The sequence below is a fragment of the Salarias fasciatus genome, chromosome 9 (assembly GCF_902148845.1).
Source record: "Salarias fasciatus chromosome 9, fSalaFa1.1, whole genome shotgun sequence".
Taxonomy (NCBI): Eukaryota; Metazoa; Chordata; class Actinopteri; order Blenniiformes; family Blenniidae; genus Salarias; species Salarias fasciatus.
In genome coordinates, this window is record NC_043753.1 from 12,273,143 (window position 1) to 12,289,548 (window position 16,406).

General features: G+C 42.6%; 1 protein-coding gene across 2 annotated transcripts in view; it reads left to right on the forward strand.

Annotated features, from left to right (window-relative positions):
• Positions 1-16,406, forward strand: part of sema5a (sema domain, seven thrombospondin repeats (type 1 and type 1-like), transmembrane domain (TM) and short cytoplasmic domain, (semaphorin) 5A) — a 140,199-nt gene that overhangs the window by 84,963 nt on the left and 38,830 nt on the right. For both annotated transcript variants that reach the window (XM_030099161.1, XM_030099162.1), the window contains exons 12-15: positions 1,124-1,241; positions 4,281-4,462; positions 6,571-6,714; positions 12,507-12,654. In XM_030099161.1, coding sequence (XP_029955021.1) covers positions 1,124-1,241; positions 4,281-4,462; positions 6,571-6,714; positions 12,507-12,654 — 592 coding nt within the window. The remainder of the gene's footprint in view (positions 1-1,123; positions 1,242-4,280; positions 4,463-6,570; positions 6,715-12,506; positions 12,655-16,406) is intronic.

The window sequence follows — 16,406 nt, forward strand, 5'->3', positions numbered from 1 at the left end:
AGTCTCTGTGTTCATCAGTGACATTTCTTTGAGGCTAACCTGCCTGAAATCTTAGGAGGCTGTCTCCGCGTAGGCTCACTGATGGGTGTGTTACAGTCTGCGAGGCCCTTAAGGCCCCTCTAGAAGACAAGTACTGACTTGTTCTTCTTCCTTTCATTCCACGCTGCCCTCTGTCACCCCTGATATCTCAGTCGGAGCAGATACAATCCAAACCCCCCCCCCCCCCTCAACTTTTTTTCTTTTTCAACCGCACAGACATTATGTCATCCGTCTCATGAGTGCAGGAGAGTCTTAAATTTCTACAGTTTCGTATGGAGATGCTGCACATGGTCAGGAGCGAGTCTGTGTCTGCACGCAGTTCATTGTTATGAAGCCCACGGACAACTTGGTTACATTCTGCGAGGGACACGCCAGGCAGCGCTGACGCCTGCAGCTCAGAGATATGTCATTGTGCTGTCACTGCTGACTTATATTTATATGAAAAGAATAACATCAGGCTTTTTATTGCACTCAATAAACCATCTGAAGCAGATATGACAAAAACAGATCCAGGGAATATTTGTTGGGCTGATAAGCTATTTTGAAGAAGGAATACACAAGTGTGTTTGTGTAGGAAAACGAGTAATCCCAGTGCTTGGTGGGAGATTACCTGAAAATCAGTTCGGCAAATTGTGTCAAGGCATAATTTTATGATGCTGATGCAAACTGATGCATGTCATTGTTCTCTGTTCCCAACAAAATTTCCATTTTTTGTTGCCTGCGCTTCTTATCTGTTTTCTTTATTCTTTGAGCCATTTCTCCTTTATCGCTCAGATTTTATCTTCACCTTTATGTCATCCGCCAATTTCTGTCCTGCATTTACCGACCTTTACCTTCCTTTGTACCTGCCGCCTTCCCACTTCCAATACTTTCTCCTATACCTTCCGCCACTATCTTATCTCTCTCAGTTCCTATTTTTTCATTTATCGTGTATCCCACCATCTTATCTTTTCCTTTCTTTGCAATCTCCCTCTCAAGCCTGATGTTTCATTTCATATTGTAAAACGGTGCACGGCCGTCTGTGAGCATACATGACAGGTTAGTGAAAGCCCCATTAAAACTGAACTTTATTCGCTTCTTTCAGAGCCTGTTTAGGAGCCCGAGACCCGTACTGCGGCTGGGATCTGCTGCTGAAGAAATGCACCACCCTGGAGGAAAGTGTCAGAATGAGCCAATGGGAGCAGAGCATCAGCAAATGCCCGGTGAGTATCAGGGAGCCGCTATCTCGATTTGCGTATGCTTCATTGTTACTCCTCGATTTCTTTCCTGTCTCCAATTTTGAAACCATGAATTTGGTGAAAAACACAATTATCTGCACTTGGCCTTCACACACACACACACGCCTTTGCACATAAATTTAACTCTCACGTTCAGCTCACAGGCGGCGGCCCCTTAAACCCAGGAATCATACTACTGCCAGTGAGCACATCACGCAACCCAACAACCTGACTCAAGCAGAGCAGCGTTGTGTCCCTGTAGCGATCAGGACTGCTGCCTCAATCACTCACCTCCGACTGCCGCTTCATTAGCAAAGCGGCTCCTCCATTTGTTTTAACCTACTCCAAAATTGGAAGCGGTATTAAGGAAGCAAGGCAAGGCCATCCATTTCAGCGTAGCGCCTCTTCTCTCGCCGTTTGCAAGACATCATTTTCAAACCAGTCACAGCCGAGAGTGCCGCATCCCTCCGTGCCCTTTATGTGGCTTTGTGTTCAGAGGAATAGTCGGTTCTCGGGCCACAGAGCGTTCAGTCGCATCTGTCAGAGCTCTGGCAGAAAGTTTGCCAACACTGCATCCACATATAATTTCAGACGCATAAAGTAACTATTGCAAATGCATGCATTTGTAGTCTAAACACATGGATACCTAATTAAATGAATAGAAAGACTTTGAAATGGAATGAAAATGCCAACCCTTCATCTACCCCTTTATCAGAACCCAAGCTTTGTGTGTAGGTGTTTGCATATGTATATATACGATATGAGTACAGGAAATGTGTTTGCATGTCTGCATACATATATGTTTTGTGAAGCACTATAAATACAATAATCTGCCTGAAAGTTGCTCATCAAATGAAGCGTGATTGATTGTTTGAATGATAAAAACTGGGGCTACTGCGAGTGCTGCTGTTTCACTGGGTGGTTGAATCTTTTAGCATGTTGTACATTTAATTTGTTTATTGATAAAAAAAAAAAAAAAAAATCCGAGTAATCCGAGATGCTGTTTCTCAATTTTCAGAATATTGGACAAGCAGCTTTTTCATATGACAGATTTCATCTCATTTGCCTTCAAACCAAATAAACTAATGATGTTCTGACACTTTTTTAATTGCACAGACAAGACAGTGATTCTTCTGTTCTCTGTGTACAAAATAACACCACATAGTTTAAATACAGGACCTAATCAAATATAACATATTATCACTAACATGGCCACAAATGTCAGTGTATTTTCAGGTAGTTACAAACCATGATCCAGACCACTAATGGATTATGTATTTACTTACTTGGCCTCTGAAACTTGCTCCAGTCTGTTTGAAGTGGGCACAAAATTACCTTCAGCAGTGATGCCTTTACATGTTGACCATGAGTAATGACCATAAAACCGGGTATCTGAGGCCAGACCGGAAAATTGTGTGTTTGCAACAATCAAATGCCAACATGTAAATACTGAAGTACATGAACTGGTCTTTTTTCATAGTTGGAGTTTCACTCTTCATGAATCCATTAACGGTTCGTAAAAGGCTAAGCTGGCGGAGCGTCGGCTCGGCTGCATTCTCCTGCAAAGTCTGGAGCTGGAGGCCAGTCAAGGGTTTGCACACTTAGTTGTGTTGAGTAGGCAGACGCAGGAGATACGCTTTACCTACCTATTCATAAATGCCATCTGGCATGAAAGCCTTATGTCTGCACCGAAAGAAGCTCAAATTTGTTTTACTGTGATTTTGGAGGAGGTAAAAGCATTAGTCACAGCTTTGTATGTTTTGGTTACCCAAGGTTTCACTGACGTAAGAAGAACATGTTATTTGAGTATTTTTTTTTGGTGTTTTACTTTACCGCCAAGCGCTTTTATCCAAGTACTGTGATTTCCTCCTCATTGAAAAGAAATACCCTGTAAATTGGCTGAAGGTGAGCATGTGTGATTTGTGTTTTTATTTTGACCTGTGGGATCAGCTCCAGACTCACAAAATCCTGCACTGGTTATAAAAGATGTCTGGATGAATGGATAGAGCAATATTCACCGCAAACAAATGACATATCCTCTTATGATCCACTTTAAATGTCAGAAGTTTTTATTTCCCTTCACATTTGATCCGTTATGGTTTTTCGGCGTGCTTTTTCTCCATTACAGAAAATCAGTGAAATTAAAAACATGTTTCAAAACCAGTTCAACAGAAAATAAAGCATTCAAATGTTTATTTTTTAATTCAAAATATACAGCATTAAATATTCATTGAGTAGATATTATACGCCTACCAAATTATTTATGGTCTCTGAGCTGCGGATGATATTGCTGTATTGGCCGTCCCTGTGTAGCTGTTTGCTCTCGAAGGCAGCCCATTGATGCAGATGTCGTCTCCCTCAGCCGAGCGTCTCTCATTTAGGCGCACGGCAGAGTTCAATTACAAAGAGCAGAGGGCAGACGTCGTTGTAAAGCGCCTGATGATCTCGCTCTCTTTTTCTCCCGGTGTGAAAGTGTTCTTTGCGTCTTTAAATCACCCTGAAATGTAGCGGCGACACGGCTCATATCATCTGCTGCTCCGAGTCTCACACTGCTGCCTTTTTCTGTGTTTCCCTCGTATGCCCGGGACATCACTCGTAATTCATAGCTCCTGCAATATCGAAGCCTTCCCGGTTGATTCTGTTTTCCTTCGGATATTCATTTATGGGGCCACTTTTATTCCCTCGTATTTCGGTCCTCCGAATGTGTCCATTCTCTGCCTCCATCTGCCTTTCTGCATCTCTCTTTTTCTACTTCGGAATCTCATCATATCCTGAAACAATTTTTGTACATCTTCCCCGTGTTTACAGCGCATAACTGCACAGTTTTGGTCTTGCTGTCGATGATATAATGCACTTACTTTGGCATCTATTTGAGGGAAATTGATTTCTGTTTGCATCCCATGCCCATGGGCTGTGTTTCCCAGAGCAACACAACCCTGGGAGCATCACTCTAACGTAATAACCTGACTCAGAGAAAAGCCATTACTTTCAACTGCTTTGTTTTTGGCCCTCTGCTGCTAACAGGTCCGTAATGTGACAGTCGACGGAGGCTTCGGTGCCTGGTCTGGCTGGTCCACCTGTAGCCATAACGACGGAGGCAGCCCGGGGTCCTGCCTGTGCCGGACCCGAGCCTGCGATAACCCCGCCCCGCAGTGTGGCGGTCAGCAGTGTCACGGGATCAGCGTGGAGGTGGCCAACTGCTCCAGGTGAATTACTTTCACAAAACAACAGTATTCACGTACATTTTTTTGTTCTGTCAATAGAAGTAGTGCCAAACATAAGGCCTGTCGGCCAGTACTGGCCCGCAGAAGGCTCCGATCTGGGCCGCCAAACCGCCAAGTAAGCTGTAAAAATTTATGAGGAAACACTCGCCTGAATTTTTGGGGACGTTTCAATGTATTTTGCACCAGAAGGTCTCATTAAGATTGGCTTCATTGTAGTGATTTTCAGGGGTAATTGTTTGGTTTTGCAAACACAGAGACGTTTCCATCACTTATCTGCACCACAGCAATGGAAACCTTTAAAGTTTAAATTTAAAGGTTATTGCAGCACTTTTTTACCCATCCGGCCCACGCAGGATGAACTTGGGCTGCATGTCGTCCCTCAACTAAAATGTGTTTGACACCCCTGATCTACAGCAACAACCACAACATATTGCAGCACATATCTGGAAAAAAGCAACCAAACTTTTTCGGGCAGATATCCTAATTTAGCTAATTAAATCTTGCATCCTCCTTCCTGCTCATTCCACATGTGTTTGTAGCGAACGGTTCTGTTTTTCACATTCGCTGTCTGTTATCTTGAGGGTAAGTGTTGATTAAGTGTCACTTTTTTGCAGCACTCAGCTGACATATTCAGGCTCTAACACTCGTGGTTTCCTCAAGTGCTGCTGCATCTGTCTTTTTCATACACAACAAAGCCCGTGAACATATTCCTCTGTGAAAGATTGGACATGCGGATAAGGGCAAGCGTCTCGTTTCGAATTTAATCTTTTTTTGTGCCGTGAATAATGTGAGAGCAGTGTTTAAATGCATACCAGCACTTATCTTTTCCCAACTTTGATATTTGACTGAAATAGTTCACGCTTCAAATATTAATTCTTGCTTTTCCCTATCAGAGCAGGATACGCGCAGGAGCTTGTCAACACAATATTAAATATATGCACACTCCTGAGAGTAATATCGAACCACTAGAAATTCTCCTTATACATCGATGTCTCGACATAGACTTTTTTTTTTCCTCTTCAGTCTAAATTATTTTGTTTCTCTCTGCTCATCATTTGGCAAACAAGACTCCAAGTTTTCGTGAAATATAAACATAAAGTGCTTGCCCTTCTGCTGTGTAACCAATAATGAGGAATGGGTTACCACCCCGAGACAACTATTTTCCCTGAACAATAACAAAAGCAGAAGGACGGATCATTTTCTGTTGGAGATCTACAGTCATCCTTATGTGCAGTTCCATGACATTCATTTATTTAGTTTACATTTTTAGCTTCTGAAAATAATCTAAAGTGCCTCAGTGTGAAAAACTAAGCTTGAACAAAGTTTAGGATTTGATACTTGCCATGTCTGCATCACATGCGCCACACATCTGCAACATTTACAATGAAAAGAAACACTTCTACATTTTTTTTGCATAGATTGAATATATTCCAAATTGAAAAACTTGAGTTAAAATATCCTAATATTTCAGTATTTCTTTGGCTTATTTAGATCATTCCTCATGAATTCTTTGTTGTTCATTTATAAATTAAACATTCAATGGTAAGCTGTCATCATTGGGAGCAAAATCAAATGTGTCTGTATTGAATTAAACTCCGTTTACCTGCAAGATTTATGTTTTTGGGGAATTTTGAGCAGCAAGCTTGCAAATGGTTTGGAGTCAAAAACTGTTTTCCATATAAAATCAGTTTAAATCTAACCAAGTTATGAGTTTATAGTTTGAAAATATAAATGTGTTGTTACTTTTCTCACTGAATTTGAGTGCACGGTTAACGTTATCATAACTCATAATCGTATAATCGTAAGTTTGGAAAAGCTTCTTCAACACTTGAATTAAGGGGCGAGTGAACAGTTACAGATGTAATCCTTTTAACGGTTTAAACATGTGCCCAAGCTATCGTACTATACACTGACAGAGAGTCACATTTTTATCTTGAACTACCTGACAGAGAGTTTCCTTTGAGAGAGTGTTGGCTGAGCAACACAGTTAAAATAAATATAGCCGTTTATTTGCAGAGACTTGTAACAGAAGGGCTGAAAAGCCGCTAAAAGGTTGCAGACCCTTGATGTGCTTTTGTGCTTTCCATTAGAAACGGAGCGTGGACTCCGTGGACTTCCTGGTCTCCCTGCAGCACCAGCTGTGGCATCGGCTTCCAGGTGCGTCAGCGATCCTGCAGCAACCCGACCCCTCGCCACGGAGGACGCGTGTGCGTGGGCCAGAACCGTGAGGAGAGGTAAATAATGCCCGTCCTCAGTCAGCACACCCACATAGTACATCCACATTTGTTGACAGATACCGATTGAAGACAGTACATGCTGTACATGCACATGCTGTGTTTTAGTTTGTGCACGCGAAAGAAAAAAGAAAAAAATAATGTGCGACCTGCAGCTAAGAAGTTTGACTTTGTCTACGACTTTCTGTTTTCCTTTTTTTTTTTTTCTTTCCTCTGCTATTTTCCGTCCAACTCTGTGACAGCCAATTAAGGAATGAGTGGGATAGGCCTGTGCTAGGGTAATTATCTGGCTTTCACACACAGACTGAGTCTACATTTTGAAGCTTTGGAGGCTTTGGCGTAGAATAATCGCCTTTTTAAAGATGTTTGTAAGGTTTCCAAGCAACCTTCAAGCCCTGAAAAAAAATGTTTTTTTCAACTTGAAAATTTGTAAAGCAGCACAAAGAGACGTACAAAGCTGCACAGGTAAAAAAGGTCATGAGATGAGTTTTCATTGCCAGCTTTGTTCTTTTTAGTTTGGTTGTCTAAAAAAGTTTCACCAGACCAGAAAATATGACATTATGTTCCGCTGCAGTCAAACGCACAGAACTCATCATGTGAAAATGAAGTCTGATTTACAGTCAGACGGAGAAGGTTCAGTACCCAGAAGAGACCAGGGGCCTGATGTTCTGGCTTCCGGTGTGAAACATGCTGGATGGAATGTCACGCAAGTAGATTATGCCTTCAGTTTTTGGGGGTGATCAACTAAGAATACCACCATTATGACGTTATGTGCCAACAGGAATTTTCTGTGTGCATGAGGCCATGTTTACACAAGACTAATCTCCTGGAAGTGGTAACATGACCGCGTTCATTTTCTCGAGTTTGCCATGAGAAGATTGGACAGAGTCCTGAACTCCTACAGAAACAGAAAGAAAGAAAATGGAAGCTTATTAAAGAAACTCATGACAGTGAAATACTTATCAGTGTTTACAAGTACCTGCTCCACTCTGTGACACGGCTTTCTCAAACTTGTAAGTCTGACTGCAAATCTCACTTTCCAGTGATTCAGAGGTGTCAACAGATACGGTGTACACCAATACGCAAGAATAACCACTCATCTTGGTATGCTGCCAGCGCCTGCAGGCATGCAAAAATCAAACTGCTCTTCTGGTAGCATTTATTTTCAGGGAAAAAAAGCTTATTATGGAAATAGACAGAGGATGTGGACAAGGTCCAGCATTCTGCCTCTGTGGTAATCTGCAAACATTTCTGGGTTTTGCTTTGATTGATAAAACATTTTCTGCCTTACGTCTTTTGGTTGCAAGGACTTTGGGTAATAGTTGTAGCAATATGGTGAAACATTTTCTATGGATCTACAGAAATCAGCTATCTGTAAGTCTTTCAGGACACAACAAAAGAGGACAATTTCACATCTGGCTTCAGGGACGAACCAAACATGCTGAGTGTATAGAGATGTAGCCACCACACAAACTAAACTCAAAACCAGACGAGATGGGGACTAGGTAGAAGAGCATACTAAGCACAACTTGGCTGCAAGACAAACTGACAAAAGAAAACACTGAGGACACCTTTTATAAACACTGAGGATGGATGGAGTCAACAACTGGACACACAGAACAGGAAGCAGGACGGATTCAAAGCAAGACTGACTAAACAAAATCAAGGCTTTTATTTAAACGCTTTGGGTTTCTTTTTTCTTCTGCACAATCAGGTTTTATTTCTTATAATTCTGCATAATATTGTTAGTTTGTGCACAAATAAAAGCAGAAAAGAAAAAAATTCTATCTTGGCTCGATCCAAAAAGCAAGACTTGTAAAACACAAAGTCAATAAACGAGACTATGGACATGTTTTACTAATATTAGGGGAGGCTTGCTTGATGAATACATGATTTTTAGTCATCCTTGGGCTTGGCTTGTTTTATTGAATGGAGAATGTGCCTCTTTGTCTCCATAGTCCTTGTTACACAGTAAGACATCATGCCGAGCATCCGTCCCCAGCTGGTAACCAAAGGTGACGGCAGAAAAAGTGCAAATAAATACAGTTCACAGGGTCCATGCAAAGAAAAAAAAAAGATGCAACAGAACCATGGCAACAGAGACAGTATCATGATGGATGAGTAATTGTAAATAGCTTTCCCAGATGAACTTCATCACACTCCATTTTCTCTGCACTTCTGTACCGTCTATTGTCCTTCTCTGAACGCCTTTCCCTCCACTCGCTGCTGCTCCTGCTGGTGTCGCCCTGTAGTAAAAGAAAATATACAGAGTGACCAACACAGCAGCTGTTACTGAGGGACCACACCAAAAACCCACTTGCCTGGCGCTAAAGACCGCAGGAGGCCAGAAGCAGATTCTGCCACCCCCTCTGTTTCCCTCTCCGAGCTTTAATCTCGTTTGTTTCATCTCCCTCTCCCGCTCTCACTGCTTGCTCTGTTCAGCTATTTAAAACACCTAAGGCCAGCGAGGGGCCGGCTGAGAGGGCTGGAAACGGGATTGTTGTGAGGTAGGAGTGAGAGTGTGTGTGTGTGTGTGTGTGTGTGTGTGTGTGCGCGTGCGTGCGTAAGAAGAGTTTGGGAGATTAACAGTAAAGCAGAAAGGCAGAGAAAGAAAAAAGATGAATAACGCTGTGTCAGTTTGAGCCTGCCAGAGGGAGAAAAAAAGAGAGGATACAAGAAACGCGTGCGTGCGTGCGTGCGCGCGCGCGCGTGCGTGCGTGCGCGCGCGTATTCTTCCAACCTGGTAGGGACCTCAAAATACCTTTATCCGTGAATACTCATGTCACCGACGGGGCAAATATTAACATCCCCTTGAAGGAAGTCATTCAAGTGAAATCATGTCTTGAGGTTAGACTAAGATTAGCGCTGGATGGAGGTTCAGGTAAGGTAAATTTTGCATGCGTGTGTGTGTAGGTAAGCCGTCACATCATAAGAACTTGTCTTCTTTGTGTGACAGATATCAATTTCCCAAAAGTAGAATTTCATCTTTCGGCAAAGTCTTTTTTTCCGGTTCCCAACCAGGGAGTCTGGGACCTGCTTGTAAGGGAACTATAGATCATGAGGTGGCCTGATGTCTAAAATGCTTTGAGAATCTAGAACAGGCCTGGAAGACTGGCACTGCTTTTATTTTGAAGGCTTCTGTGCTGGTATGTTTGTGAGCGTGAGTGATACTTTGAGTGTTTGGCTTGACTGTAATGTGAGGGCGAATCAGCATTTGGAGACGGCGGCCCACAGCATTTCTTCAAAGCAATCTTCATCCAAACAACGCATGTGTGTGCCTCTGCGTGCATGTGGGAGAGAGCGAGAGTACATCCATATCCGGCTCTTTTAGCTGTACCGGTGTCCGGAATCTTCCCATCTTTCGGTCTGAGTCACCAACGTGTGAAATAGGTGAAGTTTTTAAACAAGCTTTCATCTGCTCAGCACGAGAAGGGCTGGATTCTTTTTTTTTTTTTTTTTGTCGGCTTCTGCGCCCTCAACGAATCTTTTAATGCTGTGAAAGGCTTTTATTTTATGGGGCACAGGGCTCCATTCAGAGGTGTTAGGCATCTGCAGTGAGCCTCACTACGCTCTTTGTTCTCCCACTTTTGCCTCAAGTACCCCGTTCAGATTAAAGCACGGGCTTTATGTTCAAACATGGATCCATATGACATAAGCTCATATATACACAGACACTCATTAAAAAAAAAGGAAAAAAAATCAAAAGAGTCTTAGGGCAAACTAAACCTCTCCTTCACCCCTTTTTGCGCATTTTTAGCCAGGAGGCCTCCAAATAACTTTGGCCCTGATTGTTAGCAGCAGACAGAGCTTTTATCAGACACACAAACGCTTTGAAACCAGCCGTACGCAGCAGCGCTGTGGGCTTAAATCTGGCTGGTTTATGAACCTTCTGTTGGTATTTCCCTCAGCGCGCTGACAGCGTCCACACTGCTTACTCAGCCTATAGCTGGTAATTAGCCTGGTTTTCATCTGATCAGCTGTCTGTTTAAGAAGGAGCGGAAAAGATAAGATAGCAAAGCTCCACACTCGTCTGAAATGATTCAAGTGCAAGCGGTGACGATTCGGAGGCTCACGTCACTCTCCAAGTCTATTGATTGCAGATCTTTGTTTACACGGCAGCAGCCTGAGATATTTTGTCTGCATTTAATCCTGCGAGCGTGTGTTTTTGCGCGTCTTTCTTCGTTCTCCCAGGCAAGTGCGAGATTGTAATCCACTCTTGTCCTCGCTCCTCCTCCCCCGGCGTATCATTCCGCTCAGATTAGTGAAAGTGGAGAGGAACACACAGCTCCGAGGATCTTTACAAGCACGGTGTACATAATGTTGCTTTTGATTCGCCGTGAACAAGAGCAGGGTTTTTTTTTTTTTTCAAATAGCACAAGAGAAACCTCCAGCCTGAGCGTCTGGAGGATGGGTATAAATTTTAAGCTTTTTTTCAAGAAGTTGCAGAGTTTCCTTCAGAAGACAGTCATGTGCCAAAAAAAACAACAACAAAATAGCCATAAAAGCAATTTAACGGCGTGCGTAAAAGTTATAAAATAAATTATATGTCTCTAATAAGCCCGGCAATCGTCTGTCGTTAATGCATAATGAGGATTGAGTAATTAAAGTATTTTAGACATCGCAGTAATCCTGTCTTGTAAAACGATGTAATTAGAGATGATGCATGCATCTTTGTGGGTTTTTTAATAGGCTGCGTCAATGAATTATGCAAACTGCATATGCACGCTCATTAAGAGTTGAGATTCCGTTTTCTTAGCGGTGCTTTTGGGGAACGCTGCCCGACGACACCGTGCAGAGACGCGCGCCGCAGACCTGTCACGGGTGGCATGACTGAGTGATGTGCGGCGGCGCCGTGCACCGTCTTGCCGGCGGCTCGGGGCCACATCAAAGAGATGAGCTTGGTTTGTTTCAAGTGACGTTCGCACGCCTTTTCAGACATCCTTGTTTCTGTGGTCTGAAGTCTTTGTAGCTATTCTTGTTAAGTGGGAAGGTTTGAAAAGTGTGGTGACGTCTTCAGCGCCCTTCACATTTAATTTTAGTCTTGAGCCAGATAAAGGAGCGTCTCTTATTTCCACAGACAACTCAGACAAGTGATACATAACTCAGTAAATTCAACTGTATTCTCAAAGCCCTCAGACTAATTCATGTAGTTTCTAGCATTTCATTCATGTTTATCTCCGTGTGTAGTGGTGATTTTAATGAGTTTGAGTTATCTGAAAGTAGCAAATCTGCAGGTAATTGTCTTCTGCATTTTCAGGTAATTTCATCCATATGAAGTGGTTTTTAGTATTTTCCAGCTCAGTGATTCTGTGCAGTTCAGCGTGTCAATGAGCCGCTGCCTGCCACATGTTAACATGATAAACACCCTAAATGCTGCCTGTCCAGTGTCAAACAGGCACTTTTAATGAACATTCAGCAGCTGCAAAGCCGGCAAAGTTAAATGATTTACAGTAGTGTTTGACCTAAAATCATCAAACTACATGAAACAAAAAAAGTTAAGGGACATAAGCTCTTGTAACTTTACAATAAACTGCAACTGCTGCTCAGATGTAGCTTCTTTCATTAAACTTGGAGCCTTTTAATCTTTATGTGAGATGCTTTTGATAATGACTACTTTTAATCTATTGAAATATTTTTTTTTCTTACAATATTTCTATATAATTCTCAAGAATATGTTTATTAAGTCTCACAAGAAAGACTGATCTCATGGGAGTTTCGTGATTGTAACAGGGCGGCCATGACACACACGTATCCTCATTCATTCTTTCCTGTTTCTTGTGCCTGCGTCGCAGATACTGTAACGAACACCTGCCCTGCCCGCCACACGTGTACTGGTCGGCGTGGTCAGCCTGGGAACGCTGCACCGTGCCCTGTGGCGGAGGCATCCAGTCCCGACGCAGGACCTGTGAGAACGGCAACGACTGTCCCGGGTGTGGTCAGGTATGTCACGCTGAACAATGCGCCCTCCCACTATCCGTCTTTCTGTCGGTCTTCTCATTGTACATGACCCCGGCCTGAGCCACATGATGCGCCGAATAGTCCGCGGTGATGAAATTGGAACATCGAACGCGACCAAATCCCCTGGCTATATTTATACAGTGGCAGCAGCCATCAGATTTATTACCAAGACCTATTTAACACCACACGCACACACACACACACACACACACACACAGTAATCACTCCACATATGAATAGGCCTATTTTCTGCCACAAAGCTTTCTCCAAAGCACAGATGATGCAAGGAACTGTTGAAATACGAGCGTTCTCCTTGTTGACAGAATGATATGATAGCTGTGTTATTTCTGCTGCTATTTTCATACACAGACACACTCCCTCATCCACAGTCTTGGTGGAAAAAAAAAGAGAGAAGGAACATGATAGCTGTAGCTTCCCATGTCCCTCATGGAGATGGATTAAAGAATATGGGTCAGGGCCTTGTGGATGCACGGGATCCTTGAAGTGCATCTCTGTTTTTATGTGCTTGTAGCTTTTCTTTGTCGTTTTTGTGGAAATTTTTATGTTGCAGCAGTTCAGGCGCAAAGTTTATCATCTTAACTTAAGTGGATTATGGGCTTACTACTATAAATATGTACATTTCCACAGGAAGTATGTGTACTTTGGAGGAATGATTAGATGCAGGCGTAAAGCGATTTCGAATTGAATGGGAAAGTTTGGAGAATTTCACTCAAAAGCTGAAGAAGGATTCATCGATCCAAATCACATTTAGCTGAAAAAGTGCATCCCACAGGTTGTGTAATGGCCCATTTCAAAGCTAAATAATACACTGTTTGCAATATGAAACAACCCACTCAGGGCCTGGCAACCTCAGGGGCATATATAGCATCTGATAATTGGCCGTGACACATTAGTGGCTGCAGAGCACCCAAATGAAAATGCTGACCTCCCATTAAGTAGTAATTTATCAGCCCCGCCGTAACATGTAGCGCCACGTGTAATCAGCCAGCTTCTCCCTCACACACACATTCAGATGACGGCAGCTGTCTTATTTCTGTCAGTGCAGAGCTAGCATTATCCCCACTGAGTCATCCCGGGTAGGTATGGCATCCCTTTAAGGGCTCAGCTGTGAAAAGTGGAGCGGTGGGAGGCACCGGAGAATCTCAATCCCTCAATCACTGTTTTTAAATGTGGCTCCCCGTCGTTGTTTCCAATGTGTCAGTAGTTGGTGTAAGTGGACGGAGAGATGTTAGAGATAGCTTTTCTCGATGTCGTGGGAGAGGACGGTCGAGGAAGTGACACACCACAGAGTGGAACTCGCCGCTCTCTCTGTCCGTTCAGTTGGCTCTCCTGTTTTCTCCGTCTCTCTCCTGGACTTTCACTTGATGTCCCTCTTCCCTTTAGGCTGTTCTTATCGACTTCTTGTCTTCCAGCATCGTGATGTGAACTTAATTGGGGCCGTGCGAGCCACCGCAGTTGTAATTACATGCAGACTTCACAGACACCTCTTCGCCAGGGAGGACTTTATTTGGACAGCTCGGCTAACTTGTTATATGACTGCATATTTACTCAGATCAAAAAAAAACACTTGCTTCCTTTCATCAGCAACGCTGATAAGTTCCTCAACGGCACACCTGTTAATTCCATAACAATTGCCTGAATACCTCCCTAACTAAATTTTTAATATGATTCAAAACTTGAAGACAGTGATGGGAATATGTTTATTTTATTTTATCAAGGACCCAATAAGTGCGGTGGAGTTCATTTTTATGTGCCATCTGTCTGCGTTTCCTCCCCCGGACACATCCATGTTTAATTAAACAGAAGGAGGCCACACACACATGTTGCAGCTTCTGTCATCACAGCTACTTTTTTTTTCTAGACCAGTCGTCCTGCTGAGAGCAGGAAGGATAAACGCAGTGTGTTTCTGAGACTTCCGAGACTGTCCGTTCATTTGTGCGCCCGTGTTTACCTGCAGGGATCGATGTCGTCTGAGCCACCTGTGGTCAGCGCCAGGTGTGCTTCAGACATTGTTTTGACAGCGACGAGCAAACATCTGCCTTGTGTCTGGCAGTTAATCCACAAGAAATTAAGTTTTGAGGCTCATTTTGAAAGTAAAATTTGAAATTGTAAATGATATCTCAGGTCTTTTATTAAAGGCCGCATTAAAAACACGTTTGTTTCGTCAGCGTGAATTTAGAGTTGATTGAGGCTCAAAGCTCGATGTTTGTTGTCTCTCTTTTCTCATTTCCGCTCCACAGAGAGTTCATGACATAATCAGACACAGGTGAGCACAGATTGAGGCCAAGGACATTTTAATTTAAACAAACGTAAACAAAATGTGTCTTCACTCACATTTCCACTCTGGAAACAATAATCCACAACATGCCTGATTGAAGAAACAAATTCAAGCTGCCTCATTTCCATCAAACCGGCCCCAGCGTTGCCCCGTGTGCCACTGCAATAAGCTTCAGCTGCACACCCGGCATAATAAAGGTATTTATTCCCAAGGTATTCTGCACCTTGCTTTGCTGATGCGAAAGTCCACATGATTGCAACTTCATCGGTTTGAGCCCTGGCCCGAGCGGCAGTGCTCCATCTCCGCTTGCACTGTGGGTTTGATTCCCCGGAGGAACAGGCGAAATCTGGGCTGGAAATAAACAAGTGAGACTCAGAAGGCCCAGCAGTGATGCACCGCACCGGGAGGACAGCACTTAACCCAATCTTCTGCTGTGTGATGACTCAAAGTCCCAGCTACAATAGAAGAACTGTACTCAGTCAGCCCTGGATAAATTGGGAGCAAAACTATTTTTTTTGTCCACATATACTGAACCCAGTGAGTTTATGTATTCCGTAAAAAAAAATAATCAAAATCTGAAAAAAAAGAAGAGGCCGTTATAGAAAATCCAAAACTTCCAGGATGGAAATGTGAGGATTATCAAAGCTGACTAAAGAAATTACACTCACATTTGATCAATAATGTCATTATGGTCAAATAAGATTGGAATAAGAAAAGTTAGCAGTTGCCATCAATCACCTGAGACATAAGGAGCCAATTGAAAAAAAACAGCTGCTTTAACAAGACACAACTCCAGGTTGTCGGTTCTTACATTCTCTAAAACTTTTTAATGAAACTTCGCTCAAGAATGTCTGTTCTGTAATATCAAAAACTTTAGAGCAGAATGGAAAGTAAGCTGCCGCTTCATAAAACACTTTTAAAAATCTCCATTTTCGTGTTTCAATCAGATTCTCAGCAGCATGCCGACAGTAGACTAACCCGAATACTGCATGATCTGAATGCCTGTGGACAGCAATGAGCTGCCACCCACTGGAATATCACTAGTTTCATTCTTCTCTTGCTCACCAAAATTGCACTTTTGTAGTTTTGCATGCATACGTCATTAAATAATGTAATGATTTTCTTTATGATTGTTTTTCATGTATATTTTTTGTCAAATCCCGCATTTTTGTCTTGTTTTGTACACAATATTCCTTCACCAAGAGCTTTCAGACAAATGCTCGCTCTTAGTTTTTACATAAATGCATTTACGATAAAGTAATATGAGTAAATACAATCACAGAATCGATTACATCACATGTAAATTCATGTTTTTTTGTCAGGAGCTACAGCTTCCCTGTGAATACAGCATTGGTTTTCTCTTTAAACGCTGTTATGTTTCTCATAAATAATCCAGTCTAAATGCTAATCTGATTAAATTGTTTCTTATAAACAG